The sequence below is a fragment of the Daldinia loculata genome (genome assembly GCF_022478755.1).
Source record: "Daldinia loculata strain CBS 113971 unplaced genomic scaffold F4817scaffold_56, whole genome shotgun sequence".
Classification (NCBI taxonomy): Eukaryota; Fungi; Ascomycota; class Sordariomycetes; order Xylariales; family Hypoxylaceae; genus Daldinia; species Daldinia loculata.
This window is the reverse complement of record NW_026054910.1, coordinates 110,769-128,931: the sequence shown is the minus strand read 5'-3', so window position 1 is coordinate 128,931 and position 18,163 is coordinate 110,769. Positions and strand designations below refer to the sequence as shown.

Sequence of the window (18,163 nt, the reverse complement as noted above, 5' to 3'; positions counted from 1 at the left end):
TTTCAAGCACGTGGTATTGGATCCCCTGAGATTCTTGAGATGAAAAAAATAATCCTAAGTTATTAATGGCATTCAATATTTGTTGCCAAGGTGGTGGTCATTAAACAGTGCTTCAAGAATTATTCATTATTCCACAGAAAGAAGTCGACAAGAACAGTGCCGGGTAGGTACCTAACACATACTTGCGAAGTATGTCTGTGCACAGCTTCGTGTTCAATTCGCGAAGCAGAGTAGAATGCTGGCGAAGTACAATCCTAGCAGGTGGTATCTAAGGAAATAACTTCTCGGTAGTTATAAGAGGTTAACGAACTATGACCTAAGTCTGATTTAAAGATTGTTACCCAAGATTGTTACCTATGTTAGGAGGATATTCTAAATTCAGGGGATGCCTTGCTTGATGCGAGAGAGCTTGTGCATAAGACATTGCGAGATGACCATAGCTAAGATTACAGCTAGGTAAGGATGTCTTGTCCGGTAGTACGAAGGGGTCAACTACTAACTACTAAACAACTTTTCAGTAAAAGAGAGCATCCTGGTATAGTCGATACTAAGCCGCATGCCTTAAGTTGCACAACATAAGCTTCGGGATATGGGCGCATCACTGCTTTACTCTCACTCTTTTAAGGTGATGAGTACCTCTAGTATCGCCCATAGTTGTTTGATAATGCTCGGGCCCGAACGTGCGCCAATAGTCTGCCCGAGGAACAGACGGTCGCTCAACCGGCTTCTAGACTCAAACTCTCCTGCGATATGATGAGACTAATTAACACTCGGACGGAAGCATGAAGCTTTTATCCGTTGGTATTAATTGGGATCGGTCTCTTATTATCTCTTAAGCCGACTCAGGTAAGTCTCGGCGAATCCTACTCCTAGAAGGTTAATAGCAACTAGAAGCTAAAGAAAAGAAGTGGACGTACAGAAATGTCTCTAGTTAGGTACATATAGTTCTTCGTATTAGACGGCTGCAAGCCTCAGTATGCATGTGGCGTTCCTTAGTGAAGCAATAGTATTAATCTGAAGTTAAGGACGAACCCAACCTATATACCGTCACGGGGTTCCAACCTACGATTGGCATCCCGGCCAAATACATAATATAAAAGCCATACGGGGATCACAAAGGCTTGCAAGTGCTAACTAGTGTTAGCCAGTGTTAGCTAGACAATCCCGAAAGCGAGTTTGTAAAGACGGGGGGCTTACAAGGGGTCACGCATATAAACATTAAATTCGTCATATTTGAGCTGATTTATGACCCATCTAGCCGAAAGATCACCAGCTGATTGATCATAGCTAGCATTCCCTGTCAACCCTTATCCAAGGGTCTGGTATGTGTGGGAGGTCCCTTGCTTCCAGCCTCATGAGCTATGCACATGCTAATTAATAATACCACCAACCTATAGGTCTGTGTCCGTGGCATATCTAAGCTTTGGGGGACTTCCGAACTTCCCCGGAACCACTGAGCCTCACTCGCCGATTACCCCAGATACACAGGCTGGTGGGGCCCGAATAACATCAACGTCGCTCGTTATTCACCTTCTACGCTTTGGCTTATAGTTATAATTATTGCTCCATAGTGTGCGCAGCCGAAGACATGAAAGATGAAGGAACTTGACAAGTATATAGTCCTACTAGCATTAAATGCCATACCTGTTACGCTAATAGTAGTCTTGGACCTCGAATAGCCTAATGTCATATCGTATTCAGAACTACATGTCGTATCTGTTCTGAACATATCTAGGGGGTAGTCTACGTGGTCCTATCGATATCACGACTCGTAAAACAAACTTCGGCATTGCGTGTCCGTATTATGTGCCTAGATGATCGTCAATGGATGTAAGCCAACTCAGACTCGCCTTTAGCTCGTCTCATTAGCCAAAGTGTATTCTAACATTGGGGAATGGTGTACTAGCAAGTAATGAGACTGCACACGTGCTAATTTTGAATGAGACCATACCATTCGAGATAAAGTCGGTGGTGTTACAACTTTTACTACCTATAATCACCAGTTGAACGATCCATGACGTTCATTTCATCTTCCGTCCTCTCCACGAACACTAAATTGATAACTAACCAATTCTTAGATCCCACTGAGACCCCAATTGGGGCTCCCTTCGATGCAACCCTCTTACAAGGCTACCGTAACCTTATACGCGCCGACTTAAGGTACTGTAACCCTCCACTACGAATAAGTTTTTCGAGCTCTCGCCTTAAAAGTGCAGGTCTGTCCCCGGCTGTGGGAATCCGCGTGATATAAGTGAGCTATTTCTGTACGAGTCTCGAAATACTAGCTTGGTTGGACCTAGGATGGTCAAATCTTATCTCGCATGAATATGCAATGTCCAGCATCCTCTCGTAGAGAATCCGAAGCTACAGTGTTCTAGTATACTCCATTTATGGATTCTTCAGCTTGATTTGCTACCAATCTTCGGGTTCTGCGTCGTGAGACAAGCTAAATCAAGACATTCCAAGCCACACTCGCGGAATGAACTACAGCGCGTCGGCGGGGTCTTCTGTTGATTAAACTGCACATGAGCTGAGGGCTATGGGGTCCACTTTAGAAGGGATAAGCTCTCCCTTGAGATATCATGTTAATGAAGGTGGGTTGACTAGCCGTACGGGAGTCAGAGTTATCTTATAAGACCATGAGGAAGAAACGTGTTGCTAGCATGGTTTAGCACCTAGCTGAAGTCCTTGGGCTTCACCTTCTCATACTATCGCCTCGACTCCTAGGGATCTTCACGACATCAACGATGGCTATGGTTTCTTGGCTTATAGTTTCGATTTTACTGCTATGCCTGGCATATGCGGCGAAAAGGGTAAACGATAGACGTAGGATCCCGCCTAATACTCGACCACTACCCGGACCGAAGTGTTAGTCTTCATCACCCCTTATCTCAACGAGGTGCCTTCTTCTAACTTGATATAGCCCTGCCTCTGATCGGCCGTGTACACGATATTCCGGTGAATTCGTCGTGGCTGAAGTTCTACGAATGGAGTAAGGAGTATGGCCCAATATATCAGACCAAAATGTTTGGTACGGTCCACGTCTGGATTTCAACAGAACGAATCGCGATCGATCTGCTCTCGCGGAGGGCACGCAACTATTCAGACCGGCCACAGATTCCTAACCTTCCTGATAATCGAACAAGCGGACACTATCTCGCGCTGTCGGGGCATAATGGTAGGTAGGCACAGAACGATAAAAGGTCATTCCTCACTAACGTGAGATATAGCTACTTGGAAACGCCAGCGGAAGCTCTGCCAGCAGTTGATGAGCGTGACGGCTAACGCTTCGCTATATGATTACCCAACAAAAGAACGGGATCGCTTCTTATACCTCCTATCGCGTGACCCGTCACAATATCGGGAATACGTCGAGCAATTCACATCACGCACGGTAGCGCGGCTCTCTTGGGGTAGCCCCCATCCCGCCCAGCTTTTGCGAGTGACGACTTCCGGTCTCCTCGAAACCATCTCCCCTACAGGCGCGCTGCCTAACGCTGTACCCTGGCTTATGCACATACCTAGATTTATAAGTCCGTGGAAACAGAAAGAAAATTCCCGGCATAGACTCGAATCTGGACTTCTGAAGGGCAGTGTTCGGTACGTACACGACCGTATTAGCGAGGGTAATGCCGAACCAAGTTTCGTACATACATTTATAAACAAACAGAGCGGCCTAAACGATAACAGTAAATGGGGCGACGAGGCCGAGGCCACGTATGTTGTCGGGCAAATGGCCATCGCCGGAGCCTTGACGATTGGAAGTCCGATCCAGAGCTTCATACTTGCCATGCTGCATTATCCCGACTGGCAGAGAAGACTCCAAGATGAAATCGATACCGTATGCGAAGGAAGGTGTCCCGAATGGGAAGATCGTGAAAAGTTACCGATGCTTCGTGCCGCCGTGAAGGAGACGGTTCGGTGGCGCCCCCCGGTTCCGACAGGTAAGTCACCCACTGCGATTAAACGTGCTTTTCACTGACTCTTAGAAGGAATTCCACATGCGATAGAAAACGACGATGTATATGACGGTTATTTTATTCCCGCCGGTGCTACTATTCACGCCTTGGAGTGGTAAGCCTAAAATAATCCTATTCTAAAATGTTACCTTCTAATTCGTAATTAGGGCTATTACCCGCGACGAGTCTGTATATCCAGACGCGGATGCTTTCAATCCTGCTCGGTGGCTAGAACCGAAGTATCCTACCTATAAGGAGCCACTTTCCGTGTACCCAAACCTCAAAGGATTCAGTCAGTTCGGCTTCGGCCAGCGCACGTGCCAAGGCGTTCCAATCGTAGAGCAAGATCTATTCTTGACGATGGGCGGGATGGTGTGGGCTTTCAATCTCCGGAAGAAATGTCGGGAAGACGGTAGCGAAATACCCGTGCACTGGAATGACTACACGCCGTTGCTCATAGCCAAGCCAGCGCCATTCGAATTTGACGCATCGGTACGAAGCAAGATAAAGGAGATAACTCTGAGACAGATGTGGGAGACAGGTAAAGGCGAAGACGACGAAGAGGAAGAGCAGAATGAGCTCCTCGTACAGACACGGAAGGAAGATATCGCGGATATAGAGGCCACGGAGGCAGTGCACGAAGATGATACTGCAAGTGATCGCGGTAGCGAGACAAGTGTTTCGGGATCACTCGCAAGATCGGCTTCATCTGTTAGTATGGAATCTGATAGTGAGTCCGGTGATGGGGGTAGCCCTACATTAGCGTCTAGCTTTCATTTATCGAAACGCCCGGCGATGATGGCAGCGGCGGTAGGAGAGCAAAACATACAGCAATCGTGATAAGGACGCTAAAAAGGGTAACTACAGGATGGCATGGCATAATATGGTGCGGCATATGTTAGTTTAAAGGGGAAGGACGTAGGTTAGCGGTAGGTTAACTATTAGTATGTGAATAAACATAAACATTCGTTTTGACGTTGAGGTTGTTGAATAGTTGATTTGACTAACTACCTATGTTATGGAAGCCCATCATCTTAACCTTTTAGTACTTGACGATTCCCGTCAGATGGTTTCGATTGGATGTGAGTTTCGAAAAGTTTCTTAACTTGATAATTTTTAGCCTGACGAGTCTCTGTCATAGCTGGTAGAGTTATGCGGTTGGTTTGGAAATTTTCTTCTCTAGATGGGCCATGGTCGAGTCAAATTGTCTTGGATAAAGCGTACCTAGAATCGGTAGCCCCTGTGTCTTGTGAAAATTTGAGAAATTTCTGGTATAGGTACCATTTATTAGGTGTCGGCAGGCAACATGGCCTCGTCACTAGACTACGGTGATTATTAGGGGGCCAATATTATACAACTCTAAGATAGGCATCTAGTACCTCTTAGGTCGTTCATCTAACCGACTACATCTGAAAACTTCCATCCTATGGAATCTTTTCCTACCTTATCTGTAATCTATAAGCGTGACATCTATGAAATCGGAATAATTCATATAAAATTTAATTAACCGTCGGGAGTTTTTAAATGCGGTAGACTGAACTGCAAGCGAGACACAACAACGCCTATAGGAATCAAACCTAAAGTTGCTTAACAGGTCTCAATAGTATTAAGGAAGGCTCGCTAGCCGGAGGATCGGGAACCAACGGTAGCCCAACTATTCCCGACGACCTGCCAAGGAACAATAGGGGCTGAAAAATAAGGGGTAGAGTCAAGAAAATTCGCGGAGCAGGTCGGAAATATCTGCGAATAATGAATGCGATATATGAATCAAGCCTATGAAACTAAGATGAGAATGTCCGGAAGTATAAGTAATCGTAGCACTACAATTACTTAGGCATCAAACACAGCAGTTAGTTTGAAGGATGAGAATGCCAAGTCTCTCAACTGAATGCTAGCTAATAGGCACACCCACGCGCCAAGCGATTAAGCCCTTCCTCATATGGCATTACTTGAGTATTTAAAACCTTTTAAGTATGGTTGAGATCATACTGTCATACCATTACTTGCTTGCATACTAGGCTGTCGCAGTAGAATACCTACTATGTACGTGAACGCTTTCGTGAGAAGTATCTCAGGCTCGTACATATAGCCCGGAAAATAAGTCACGTAACACTAATTCCCGAGAATTGGCCGGATTCAATAATAATAATTAAACAATTCGTAACGAGACGTTTATAAACTTGGAGGACGTAATAGGTAATTTGATGATGAGCGGGAGTAGGTAGTCATCGGTAATACGCCAGATTTGCATAGCATCAACTGGGGTCCGGGAATCGCCGTCATCAGATAAGATGGAACTGCATAGGAGACGATGCCACGGACTGGATCAAGATCAAGAAAGGGGGGGGTGCAAAGTACTAAACAATAAAGACGCAGAGTGAGGCATTAGAGGTACAAAGGTTATATATCTTAGGTACCTAAGGTACTCTTTTAGCTAAATTGTAAACGGAAATACTTCCATACCTAAAGATGTAGGTACCTATGTTAGGTACCTATTTAAATATTTAAGGCCGGCATGGAATATCCATGTCATGACCCGCAGTTAGGTACTGCGATGGATCCATTGTGCGACCCGAGATACGGGGTGAACTAGGGTAGAAAGCAGCTGCAAGGCCGAGATGAGCAGCTGCGTAGCCTGCTTTAAATGCTAATGGCAGCTGTTCGCCTATTCTCCAGTTAATGTTCCTCTGCTACAAGGTAGGTAGGTTCTAGGTATGCAACCTTCACCATTTTCACCACTACATAATGTACACCTCAGAGCTTACAGCCTACCTAGCATACAACCCACAGTGGCAGATCAGCGCAAATGACTTGTCATTTCCACAATTTCCAGTCTTCCACCAATCTCTCACTAGCCAATGCATCGTTGCGTCCAAATACTCTCCTATCAAGTCGAGATGATGTTCGAGGTTTCAACGAGTAACAAACCACTTGGACCCGGCGCTTGATTTCGGCGATAGAGAATTATCATTGTGATATAAGGATAGCGACAGTGGGTGTCCCGATCCCCCACCACCTATACACACTTAGGTACATATTCGCAATGCGTAACGTACAGAGGTTTTTATTTCCGAACATCCGACCACTTCGATACCTCGCGTGTGGTAATTAATCGTATTAGGCACGCTAGCAGGTTCGAAGTGTCGAGGCTTGCAAGGTACAGAGCGCAATAGTACACAGTATTCCGTGGCGGACCGGTAAATGATGAGAGACCCATTTGCCAGGAACAGCCCTACTCGTTGCTGGTGGCCCCTTGTGGGGATTCGTCCGCCGGCAGCCAATCGAGCATGGTTATGAGCATGGTTGTTTTCAGCAGAGATATATTAACGTGAAATAAAAAAAACAATGGACCAGATAAGTAACAACCCTAGATCTATGGAGCTGAACTCGAATAGCTGAGCTTCGGCTAGTACACAGACCCATCCTAGCATTCTGACCCATCGCGGCGAGCGGGATGCTAGTATATTTGTTATCCCTGTCTGCCGTCCAAAATATTCCCTGATTTATTACACTATAGGTGTATTCATAATCATGATCCCTTAAGGTACCTAATGGATCTGTCAGGTTTACCTTAGGTCCCTGATTTGTGTCTGCATGCCCAGCATGGGGTTGGACATGGCGAAAAGCCATCGCGAATTCTGAACCCCTCACCTCGATCGAAGGACGTTAGCGAGTTCTGCCAATCTATTCGTCCAATTTTTTCTTATTCACCAATCTCGTTCAAGTCAAGGTAGAAGAAGGAGAAAAAAAAAAAAAACTTTCCGACTATCACGACAGATACCGCCCCCCTGTATAGTTTCGTTACCTATTGTTGTACATATCCAATGGCTGCTGCTTGTTAATTACTTTACTTATTCCCCAATTCCCCTTTCAACATCACTGTTACCGGAATCTCCGTCTCGAACCTTCTTTGCGAGCATACTTCCCAGTTCTAGCGCCTTAGATTTCGAAGCCGTCTTTAAAGTGTCTTAGGAACTGCCAGCAACCCCCTTACGCTAAGCCTTAATTCTCATTTCACTTCATGGACCGATTGTGAATAAGCCGGACGACCCGCCAATACCGAACTAAACTCGTGCTCGCTCGGTATCTATCAGATTTGATTATAGTATCTTAAACAGAACAATCCGATACCTTCAGTCTAGCCTGCCTGCTTAAGAGGGGTGTTGTTAGAGAAGAGAACAGAACAGAGGGGAAACACCCGTCACCGTATATCTCGGGTCGTGGCAGTAGTGGCCACTTAAATCCAATTGCTCATCGGCCGCCATCGACTTTTCGATATCATTTACAATCCCCCGTCCACCTACCTTACTACAGCCTAAAATTTTTGTCTTCGAAAAGAAGAAGCAAAGAAAAGAGTCGCTGATTCTCTAGTACCCTCCCGTCGGTCCGTAGTCAAATAAGAACCCGCTTCCAATGGAGTCTTACACGCACGCGCCCAGCGTTGCGCCTTCGATCTCGAATCCATCTCCAACCGCGTTATTAAATGGCCTTGGCTCGGAAATACTCAATCAGCCACCCCACTCAACATCGGTACCCTCTGACTCGGGCGCTGTCGATTCACGGGCGTCACCCCCGAATACCGTGCAGGCCGCTTGTCTTGCATGCGTGAGTCTAGAAAATGTTGGTTTTTACGATGAAGCTATTGTGCTAACTATACATCTTTTTGCGAAACTAGAGGGGAAAGCATCTAAAGTGTGATGGGAAGTATCCGTGCTCGCGCTGTCAAACATCAGAATCCGAATGTGTCTACGTGGCATCTCGTCGCGGTTATAAAGGACCGAGAAAGAATGCCGTCTCAAACCCAAATAAGCGTCATGCAACTGACTCTCCGCCATCCGCCGGCGGCGATAGTTGTCCGATGCTGCTGGGTGCGACGGTTTCAACCGCTGCGCCTCCGAGCTTAGCGACCTTTAATCCGGCCATGGTAATCCCCGAGTCGCCCGCAACGCCATTTGCGCCCCCTGGCATGAACGGCCTTCAATTGTACAGAAACCCTTACCTTAACGGTACTAATGGTGCTCTGGTAGAAGCAAACTCGCGACCACAGACGGTTCCGGAGCGCTGTATCGATTCGTTCTACTACTTTTTCTACCCTGGTCACCCTGCTGTTCTACCAAAGGACCACCTGCTCAAGATGTCGAAAGAGAGGGACCTTAATCACTTGCTCGCAGCGATGAGGTGGGTTGGGTCCTTATATATCGACGCCGGTCCTTCTCGTGCTACGTTCTTCGAAGAGGCTATGCGTTTGGTCTACGCTCCGAACGTTGTCAAGGATGGCTACTTGGTTCAAGCTATGGTCATTGTCCTCATAGGACTAGATGGCAACTGCCAACAGGAAAAGGCACGCGAAATTCTCTCCGACGTCGAGCGGATCGCCATAGAAATAGGCCTCTATACGAGGGCTTACGCCACGATGCACGGAGGCGGTGTCCCAAGGCTAGAAGAGAGTTGGCGACGGACGTGGTGGGACTTATTCGTTGTAGACGGAATGGTTGCCGGAGTGCACCGTCACACAAATTTCCTCCTCTTTGATATCGTGGCTGATGTTGGCCTTCCATGCGAAGAACATGAATACACGTCAGGAGTACGTTCCTATTCTGATGAGCATCGACACCTAAGAATCCATTAGCTAACAGGCAAATTCTGGTAGAATATCCCACGCCCGATGTATTTAGAGGACTTCGACGATCAGATTTTCTCTGGAGAAGAACGAGAGTTCTCCTCGTTCGCCTACCGCGTTGCATCCATAAGGAACCTCGGGCGCATGATGCGACTGAGCGGTTATCCGAGCGACGAGAATGTCAACAGGATCGAAACGTTGCTTTCCAACTGGAGGATGCACTTGCCGCGGTCGAAGCAGCACAGTTTGAACAAGAACTGCCAGCCAGACGAGATGATGTTCCAAGCACATATGATTAATCATGCGTAAGTAATGCCATACAACCTCGCGGAACTGTCTATACTAACAAGGTGGCCTGTGTAGCTGCTCGATAATGTTGCATCAGCCTCTTTCACAGCTAGATTCGTCGCCGGCACGTGAAGTAACGGCTTGCGCGCCACATCGAGCAGTCGAGAGTGGTGACCATTTTAATATCCACACTAGGCATATCATCACGGCCTCGTGCGAGATCAGCAAGATGGTTACGTATAACGTGCCAATCACTAGCCATACGCATTTTTTCACGTGTGTGCTGACCCTTTCCTCGATCGTCCATCTTAGCAAATGGGCCCTCGAGTACTTCATCCAAGACGAAGACGAACTTCGACAACGAATCCGACTAAATATCGGAGCTCTAAATAAGCTCAGCGGCGTTTGGAAGGCAGCCAGTACGGCGTCAAGCCAAGTCAAGGGCGTCGCACAGGAGATCTACCGCGCTAAGAGGGCGCAGCAGAATAACCCTTCGTTCTGGGTCGGGTTCACGCAGGAAGAAATTATCAGCAGCATGGCAGCCGACGAGGGCATCATGTCCGAGATCAACACTATGCTCACGAGCGCACCGAGTGCACCTTGAAATAATGAGGACTGACTGCTCTATTCGGCATCGTGATAAAGTCAAGACAGTCGAGTACCATCTGTTTCAATAAGGATTCGGTCGTAAATATGTGTCGATCTGCGCCATTCTAGGTCCAGACTGGGTATGTATAAGAAGATCTGGGGGGTTTTTTTTTCTCATATAAATGATAAGCTGCATGGTGAGGGTTAAGAAAATTCGTAAACTCTGCAGACCTCGGCAGTAACTTATGGGCTGGGAAAGAGGCGCAGCAAGTAGGCAAGATAGCAAACCAAAGGCCCCCCCCAAAAAGGCTCGACAAATGAGGTATAATGGTTTGATGATAACCAGGACATAGATGTACTTACAAATGGTCTCTCTTTCTCGCCGTATACGCCCATTCGCCTTTGGTACATTAACAATATTTAGTAGAAGATTGGACACAGATGGGTAATGTTTATATATTATATCTATTTTGGTAGAATGATAATAATAGATGGAGCTTCCACAGCGGCGGGTCTTTTGCTCGTATTTTAGCGCTTAAAATAGATGATATAGTACAAGCTTAGCCATAGTAGCGTCGAGAGCAGCATGTCTATTCGTCTAATAGGCCTGCATCTTGCTTGCGGAGCGGAGCGGAGCAGGTCGCCGTCCATTACCATGTTTTCTTTACTTGTACTTCGTAGAATCGAAAAGTCGGCATGGTCAGAAGGACTAGCAACTAACCTACATGAGATCGACACAGCGATGTTGGGCAAAATTAGCGAACTAACACACGCCAACCATGCGCTAGATTCGATCATAAGGCCATAGTAATCAAGTAAAAGTTGGGTATGACTAGCATAGCAGGACCCGATAGGATGGCTGAGGGCGTTTTGGGGGACGCCTGGTGGCGGTGGTCTGACTGACGGGCTTGCGACCCAAGAGTGTAGTCTTAATGGATCCCATTAATAGGCCTTGCTAAGGGGTTTTCTGTTATGCATGTCTAGGTATTATTGCTTCACGCGTCCGAGTAGCATACTAGCATTTACATTCCTAACATGCGGTAATTATTAATGTGTTTTTCTTTTTATATCTTACCTAGTACGTAGGTTGGCATGCTAAGAGGTATGTATTCTTTAGGTTAGGTACCTAACATATTTCTTTCTAAATATCTCGACTAGAAATGGACTTAGCTATGTCAATGTTCTATTTCTATGTCAATGTTCTATGAGGCTTCCCCTTTTCGAAGAACTACCTCCAAGTCTATTGGCACAGATCCCCATCCTATCCCCACTGGTTCGCCGGACCTAATATCATGGCCGATGGATTCCCCGGGTGGGAACATAGACGGCGATGTGGTGGGGTCTTGAAAGGTTGCCGGCGGGAATCCTCTTTTAAAAACGATGCCCGTTCCAATTACATTCTTCCTTCGATACCCACAACCTTATATCGGCCACCTGACGGGTAATTTAATAGATGCCGTAGAGACCGAGCCTTACCGATTATCCAGAAGATGAAAGCTTACGAAGATAGTCGCCGAATAATGGTCCCATATGTTAAGTAGCCGAATATGTATATGCGCTATGGTTTGCCGACCTCTCCGTTATCATTAAGTTTCTCCCATCGCATACAAGTTTCACGAACTCACTTAGTAGCTACTCGGCATGTTGGTTAGATGGCCGAGCTCACCGACATTTCTTTTCAAGCCTATCTTCATCGCCTCTTCAGCCATGTTTTATGTCCATGCCTCATCTACGCAGGAGGATCTTCTTAGCTACCTACCGTTTTTCAACTACTAAGCGATAGAACGCCGAAATTTCATTGTTTCGAAGCCCGAGTTTATATTTCAGAGGAGACCGGCGGCTTGGACGCCTAGAACATCGCCGATAATATAACTTCGGTTATCTTCGAGCTAACCGGGCTCTGAACCACAGGTTCCCGCGATGAAGAATGGTCCTATGGTCCTATGGTCCTATGGTCCTATGGAAGCATCGCCGATGATTTCTCAAATCGCCGTCTGGCCATTGAGCAGATAACCTTGTTTTGCCTGTCAACTAAAGTATAATTCATTTGAATTGTCTCACTGGAGGTATGAAAACACTTCTAGTTGTATAGTACCGTAGATAGTACACGGGTATCAAAGGTACCTCTATCTTGAAGGCTTTAAGCACTCATCTCTAAACACCCATGGTCCCATCTACTACCATCTAATCCCCAGTCCAGCATCTATTGATGAATAATAACAATACGGGAATCCCGACTCCAGACGCCTCGCTTAAATCCAGAAAAGCCCACCCGACCTCAGCTGCACCGTTATCCCCTTTCCCCTTTCCCCTTTACTAACATCCCGTATACGTGCTAGTACTTTACCCTAAGGCCATAGCACACCTCTTCTTAAGACCCAGCAAGGTCCATATCTTGTAACTGCGCGAAATACCAATTAGGACTCGAGTTAGGCTTACCGAGCTTACTTTTTAGCCAGCACTCGGTCGAGCCCTCATAATTACCCCAGCCTACACCGACGCATCCCGGATGGTCACCGCAGGCGTCGATACACTGAGACATGCTGGCTTCATACATATGCGCCAAGTCTTCCGCGCCACCGTCTGAGTTATAATCGCGTCCGCACTGCACGTTGAACGGCTTAGAACTGCCCCGTGATACATACACCGTGTTATTATTCTGCGGGCAGATCACAGGGCCAGGTATTAAGGTTCCCGTGAAGCTTGGCGTCGGCGATACCTTGGTGGATGATGGTGTCGTCGACGTTGGCGTAGTGGACGTCGGCGATACTGACGAGGATGAAGATGACGAGACGGCACTGCAGGAAATATGTGTTAGTTTATTCGCATTTATTGGACGCCGCATTGAAGTGTCGAATATCTGGCTCCTCGAATCACCATCGGTCATGGCTCGTCTAGCTGACGTGAGCGGAGTATGCGTCTTACAGTTTCTCTCATGATGGCTGACATGATATCATATTGATCTTGCGTCCCACAGCATGCGGCCACTCAAGTATTTCATGATCAAGTGAAGATAGAACCGAAAGAAATTGAAACACACCTTGAACTTTCGGTGGCAGAGACGGCGACGGAGCTACTTTTTCTCGTCCCCAGACCAACACCAAGACCGGCTGCGATGGCAACGACTAGCAAAAATAACCCGATGGCTAAAACAATGAAGAATGTGTTCCGCCTGATGCCGCATATTCTCTGATCCTCCTTCCGGGGTCGTGGTGGCATCGTTGGAGAATAGCCCCTCGGTGTTCGGTAGTCAAACGTATTGTCGTGCGAACTCGCCCATTCGCCGGAGAAGGTCTTAGCCACCGGCGGGGGTGACCCATTAGGTTGTTGATTCGAGACCCACGTCTGAGTGCGTGCGATGCCATCCTGGTGATATACCGTCGCTGGCACTGCTTGAGGAGAACTCGCTGGTGATGAAGTTTGCGATTGAGAATGTATCACATTATATTGCTGCTGATGTGGTGGTTGAGTATAAGGTTGCTGGCCGTACCCGTACCCCCCATTGCTATGGTTATACGTATTGTACACATCGTAAGCCCCTTGCTGCTGCGACTCTTGTTGTGGACCTAATTGGTATGACATTGCTCGGCGTATAATTATTAGTATCTTGAGCATTCATGATATAGTTAAGAGAAGATCCAAAGACATAAACACGGGAAGCAAGAGTGTGGAAGTAGACAGGTGGTGACAAGCTTACATATTATTCCTTCTCGAAGAATACCTACATAGGCTAACATAGCAAGGTGGTGAACTATTCTACTTTAGATCCCCAATGCTACCCCAGCTTTGCTGACCGCATGTGTGTATATATGACTTACGGGATTTTATGGGAGGTCACCCACTATGGCTAATGAGTGAACAGCTTCCCTATAGATACTTGAAAACTGGACTATTTCGAATTGAGTAAATTCCTACTAGATATCATAGTATTTCGTCCCCAAGTCGGCCTTAGAAGTGTTACACGGATTGGTGATTCGCTACTCAGGTCCAAAATTGAGATATTGAAGGGGTTTGGGATATCTATGGTTTCGTATTAATTACCATTAAAGCAACACTGTGTTCTATTGCATATGTGCCTGGATATCCAAACCCCTGTTACATGGAAATGTATGGCCGGTGGTACGGTGGTGCAGCTCGCGAAGCTACAACACCTGCAGCGAACTTTTTCTCGTGGCGTCATCACAGAATATGGGGGAATCATGATTCCATAAGTAAGATAGGGCAGAGCTATATCTGCATGGGAGATTCAGGAAGGCTTAGCTGAACCAATCAACCCTCTTCGCTATCGTCAGTTCATAATCGTTCACGGACGAATCTTTCGCAGCCAACGCGCCAAGAACAAATCGAATGTATTTAAGCTCCTAGGAACCGCCTTACCCGTGCCACTACAGCTGAACATCGCGGGGCCAGTCGGTGAGTCTGCCACTACATAGACAGTAGGTCCTGCTTATGGTGTGGAGAATTATAATGACTGATAATCTACGAGGGTCCCTGGACAACAGGGCCTTTCCACCAATCAGACACCTTAGTTCGCCACGGCAAACCCGAGTTTACAAGAATTCAGACGAAGACTATCTGTAAGTAATTGACATGATTATTCGGTCACAATGCCCCGAGGGTTACTTGCGAGAGGATATAGGAGATTAGCGAGCCTAATTTTCGTAGTTCTATACATACCTACCTAGGTAGTTAAATCAGCATGGAATAATCCACAATGGCTAGCCCACGCCCACCCCCAGATGGGGATTGACGACGGACCACCGGTATACGATTCTATACGATTCTATAGAATTATGGTGGGATATCCTGGGTGAAGCTTTGTGGACTGCCATCGGCTATAGTATGATCGTGGAGGTTGGCTACTTACATGAGAACTCGGGTATCGAAGCCTCGTTTAAACATAATTGAACCCCTCCCATTACTGAAGATGAAGTGTTGCAAATTCTGGGCCTCACTATCACTTACTAGTCACTATCTTAAGGCAGCACACTACGATAGCCTTGTTAGCGCTCATATTTTAGGTAGGATTAGATTCAGCGGCTTTAAGCAGCGCGAGAGCGAGTTCGAAGGCAATAACTACACCCTTGGAGATTATCGAGCATGTTTGCCTGCCGCCGCCTTTTGAAGGAGCACGCGTAATAGTGCAGCTGTTACCGCTAGCCACAGTCTATTCTTCGATTAAAGATGATACGTGCCGATAAGATATAGGTATATGCCGTCCTGAGTTTACAAATGTGAACCTAGATGCATTAGAGATCCCCTTGGAGGACTTTCATAGAATCCAGCTACGACAGGGGCTGTAAACTGGGATCGATGGGGGACCAATCGGCTCCTGGTACTAAGAGATGGGTCCTTACGCAGATAACGAAGGGTTGGCGTTTGATCTGATCTGTTCACCCACAAGGAAACATGTCTGAAGTTAAGTCAGGCACTAAAATTGTTGAAATGGAAAACTTACACAGCTTAGAGGTGGTGTGGTATACCTCTAGGTGGTTTTTACTCTTGATTTATTCCACCTTTGACTTCAAGTAGCTCTACGTCCAACTATATGGTATTCGGATCCTAGAACAATCCTTCGTACTCTTTAAAAGTAGGTAGTAATATGTCGTAGGCGCTGAATTCGAAGAAATAAATGATACGACAAAGTGATAGATATGTGATAGGACTTCGCGAGGAGTCAAGCTCGTCAATACTAGGCTCAAATTTTTTTTTAGGTGACGGTGGATTAAAAGATTGTTTGAGCGTTAGGATGTGTTGTGAAGCCACGACTCCAATGCGCGCAACTTGTATAGGTAGGTAACTTCGGTTGCAGAGGAGCTATCATCGTACTGGTCCTGCGGCGGTCTGTGCCATTGAACAGCACTCATCCATGTTCCGTGAGAATTATAAATAAGTAGACCAACGTTATCAAGCGCTTGGTAAAGTCTCACGGGGACGGAGGAGGATATGGTGCGGGGGGGTTGATTCCGAAGAACGGATGCCCAATTTCCAATGCTGAGTTTGGTGGTTCTGTCTATACATGAAGCCCATAATTCTACAGATTGATGTAATAAAGGCCATTCGCCGCGGCTATATCTTAAACACGGCTATAACGGTCCCCAACTACACGATCATCTAACACCATTACGTTTTCGGGTGATAATACAGGTCTAAATGGTATTACTTTTGGCGTTTTAACGTGTTCATGGCCATTTCTATGAGGCCATCTTTCGCCTCGCTATCCGGGAAGTCTTTAAGAGCTGCAATAGCTTGTTGTGAATAATCCTCTGCGAGCGCCCTCGTCTGCTCGATCCCATCGCTTTGGTAGACTAGCTCCCGTGCCTATAGACAAAGTTAGTATATCAGATTGCAATATAATGGTCGGTAATATGGTTACCCTTTGCACATCGCCCTCTTGTCCAAACTTCCTCCCAACCAATACACTTAACTCGGGTGTCGTCTTCCACGCAAATAATAAAGGCGCAGTCGCAAGGCCTAGCTCTAAATCGGCTCCGGCAGGCTTTCCCAGATCACTCCCGGATTTGGTATAATCCAACATATCGTCTACTAATTGGAATGCGAGACCTAAATTCTTTCCGTACGAGTAGGCGGACTCAACAGTAGCCGCATCTGCTCGACCGAGAAGCGCTGCTGCGCGGCACGATTTAGAAATTAAGCTAGCCGTCTTAAGATATGTCTTTTGCAAGTAGTAAGTAAATATTTCCTCGGACCATTTGGGGTTCCGCTCGTCGCGCGCAGTGTTTTTCAACTGCATGAATTCGCCTTCGACTAGGTTTGCGATCACCGTCGCTAAGAGCTCTACAACCTCGGCATTGCGCAGCCGGGCTAAAGCAACAGAGGCCCTTCCTAGAAGAAAATCTCCAGCCAAAACAGCCATCTTATTTCCGAATTCGAAGTTGGCGGAAGGAGATCCCCGACGCGAGACAGAATGATCTATAACATCGTCGTGGAGGAGCGATGCGGTATGAATGAGTTCTGTAATCTCGGCTAGCCGGCGCTGGGAGGGAAGGACATCGCTATCTGAGCCGGGTTGCGACGAGAAGTCGGCGTGGGGTGAGGAGGGGTTGGCATCGGCAAGGACACTGAGGGGAGATATTGAAGAGTCAATCGTGATAGGTAGTGTCTGCGGCGATGAAGACTCTGGAGCTTTAGGACATAATGAGGTAGCTCTTGACATAAGTAAAACTATTAAAGGCCGCACATGTTTTCCTTCGGATTGTGTGTAATATTTTGCGACTCGGTCTAAAGAAGGATGCCCCGAACCCAAAAGCTGCCGTATATTCCCTGTTAAATGCTTCATTTCCTTGGCGACAACCCGTAGCGGGTCTATAGGTAATTCGGACTTGGTAGCTCGAGTAACAGCTTTAGAGACCATATTTGAGGCGACAGAAACTGCGGCTGCCCATGCTGAAGATCTTCTGGGACTATTATGGTATAGAGATCTGGATATACGTATCCTAAGATCTAAAGATGTCGCTCTCCGGCAATCCGAACATGGCGAAAAAACTGAAGATGGTACGGCGGCCGTGCGTGCTTTAGAGAGCACTGAAGCTCCTGTTCGGAGCTGCATAATGTTCGATTTCCTGGCCTTGGGGTTAGTCCAAGGGCCCAATTGGTCTATGGAAGTCGTAAATTAGGCGGTCGTAGCATTGGCGATATAGGTAGTAATGTCGTGTATGGGAGCTAGAGGTTACGCCCTATCAGGTTT

The 18,163-nt window shown here is 46.8% G+C and overlaps 5 protein-coding genes across 5 annotated transcripts; 2 read left to right on the top strand and 3 right to left on the bottom strand.

The window, feature by feature from the left end:
- The first annotated feature begins 2,230 nt into the window (after nucleotides 1-2,230).
- Nucleotides 2,231-4,904, top strand: F4817DRAFT_347943 (cytochrome P450). Its single transcript, XM_049304620.1, has 5 exons — nucleotides 2,231-2,868; nucleotides 2,924-3,178; nucleotides 3,231-3,944; nucleotides 3,993-4,074; nucleotides 4,127-4,904. The coding sequence occupies exons 1-5, from the start codon at nucleotides 2,748-2,750 to the stop codon at nucleotides 4,797-4,799; spliced, it is 1,845 nt and encodes a 614-aa protein (XP_049155788.1). The 5' UTR covers nucleotides 2,231-2,747; the 3' UTR covers nucleotides 4,800-4,904.
- A 3,468-nt stretch (nucleotides 4,905-8,372) lies between these two features.
- Nucleotides 8,373-10,471, top strand: F4817DRAFT_361062 (uncharacterized protein; the record flags this gene model as incomplete). The annotated part of the gene is made up of 5 exons (XM_049306355.1): nucleotides 8,373-8,399; nucleotides 8,472-8,564; nucleotides 8,635-9,543; nucleotides 9,610-9,884; nucleotides 9,943-10,471. 5 exons carry the CDS (start codon nucleotides 8,373-8,375, stop codon nucleotides 10,469-10,471), a joined length of 1,833 nt encoding a protein of 610 aa, XP_049155787.1.
- A 169-nt stretch (nucleotides 10,472-10,640) lies between these two features.
- Nucleotides 10,641-11,330, bottom strand: F4817DRAFT_229954 (uncharacterized protein). The gene is made up of 2 exons (XM_049298909.1): nucleotides 10,819-11,330; nucleotides 10,641-10,645 (listed from the first exon to the last, which is right to left on the bottom strand). The coding sequence occupies exon 1, from the start codon at nucleotides 11,251-11,253 to the stop codon at nucleotides 10,984-10,986; it is 270 nt and encodes an 89-aa protein (XP_049155786.1). The 5' UTR covers nucleotides 11,254-11,330; the 3' UTR covers nucleotides 10,641-10,645; nucleotides 10,819-10,983.
- A 1,496-nt stretch (nucleotides 11,331-12,826) lies between these two features.
- On the bottom strand, nucleotides 12,827-14,037 carry F4817DRAFT_319204 (uncharacterized protein; the record flags this gene model as incomplete). Its single annotated transcript, XM_049301026.1, has 2 exons — nucleotides 12,827-13,253; nucleotides 13,496-14,037. 2 exons carry the CDS (start codon nucleotides 14,035-14,037, stop codon nucleotides 12,827-12,829), a joined length of 969 nt encoding a protein of 322 aa, XP_049155785.1.
- Nucleotides 14,038-16,614: 2,577 nt separating this feature from the next.
- Nucleotides 16,615-17,830, bottom strand: F4817DRAFT_361061 (terpenoid synthase; the record flags this gene model as incomplete). Its single annotated transcript, XM_049306354.1, has 2 exons — nucleotides 16,615-16,776; nucleotides 16,832-17,830. The coding sequence occupies 2 exons, from the start codon at nucleotides 17,828-17,830 to the stop codon at nucleotides 16,615-16,617; spliced, it is 1,161 nt and encodes a 386-aa protein (XP_049155784.1).
- Between the last annotated feature and the right edge of the window lie 333 nt (nucleotides 17,831-18,163).

Excerpts from the sequence above, each read along its gene's own strand:
- F4817DRAFT_347943 (XM_049304620.1), top strand. The coding sequence starts at position 2,748 with ATGGCTATGGTTTCTTGGCTTATAGTTTCGATTTTACTGCTATGCCTG. Across the intron at positions 2,869-2,923 it reads ACCACTACCCGGACCGAAGT|CCCTGCCTCTGATCGGCCGT; the intron begins GTTAGTCTTCAT and ends AACTTGATATAG. Across the intron at positions 3,179-3,230 it reads CGCGCTGTCGGGGCATAATG|CTACTTGGAAACGCCAGCGG; the intron begins GTAGGTAGGCAC and ends CGTGAGATATAG.
- F4817DRAFT_229954 (XM_049298909.1), bottom strand. The coding sequence starts at position 11,253 with ATGATCGAATCTAGCGCATGGTTGGCGTGTGTTAGTTCGCTAATTTTG.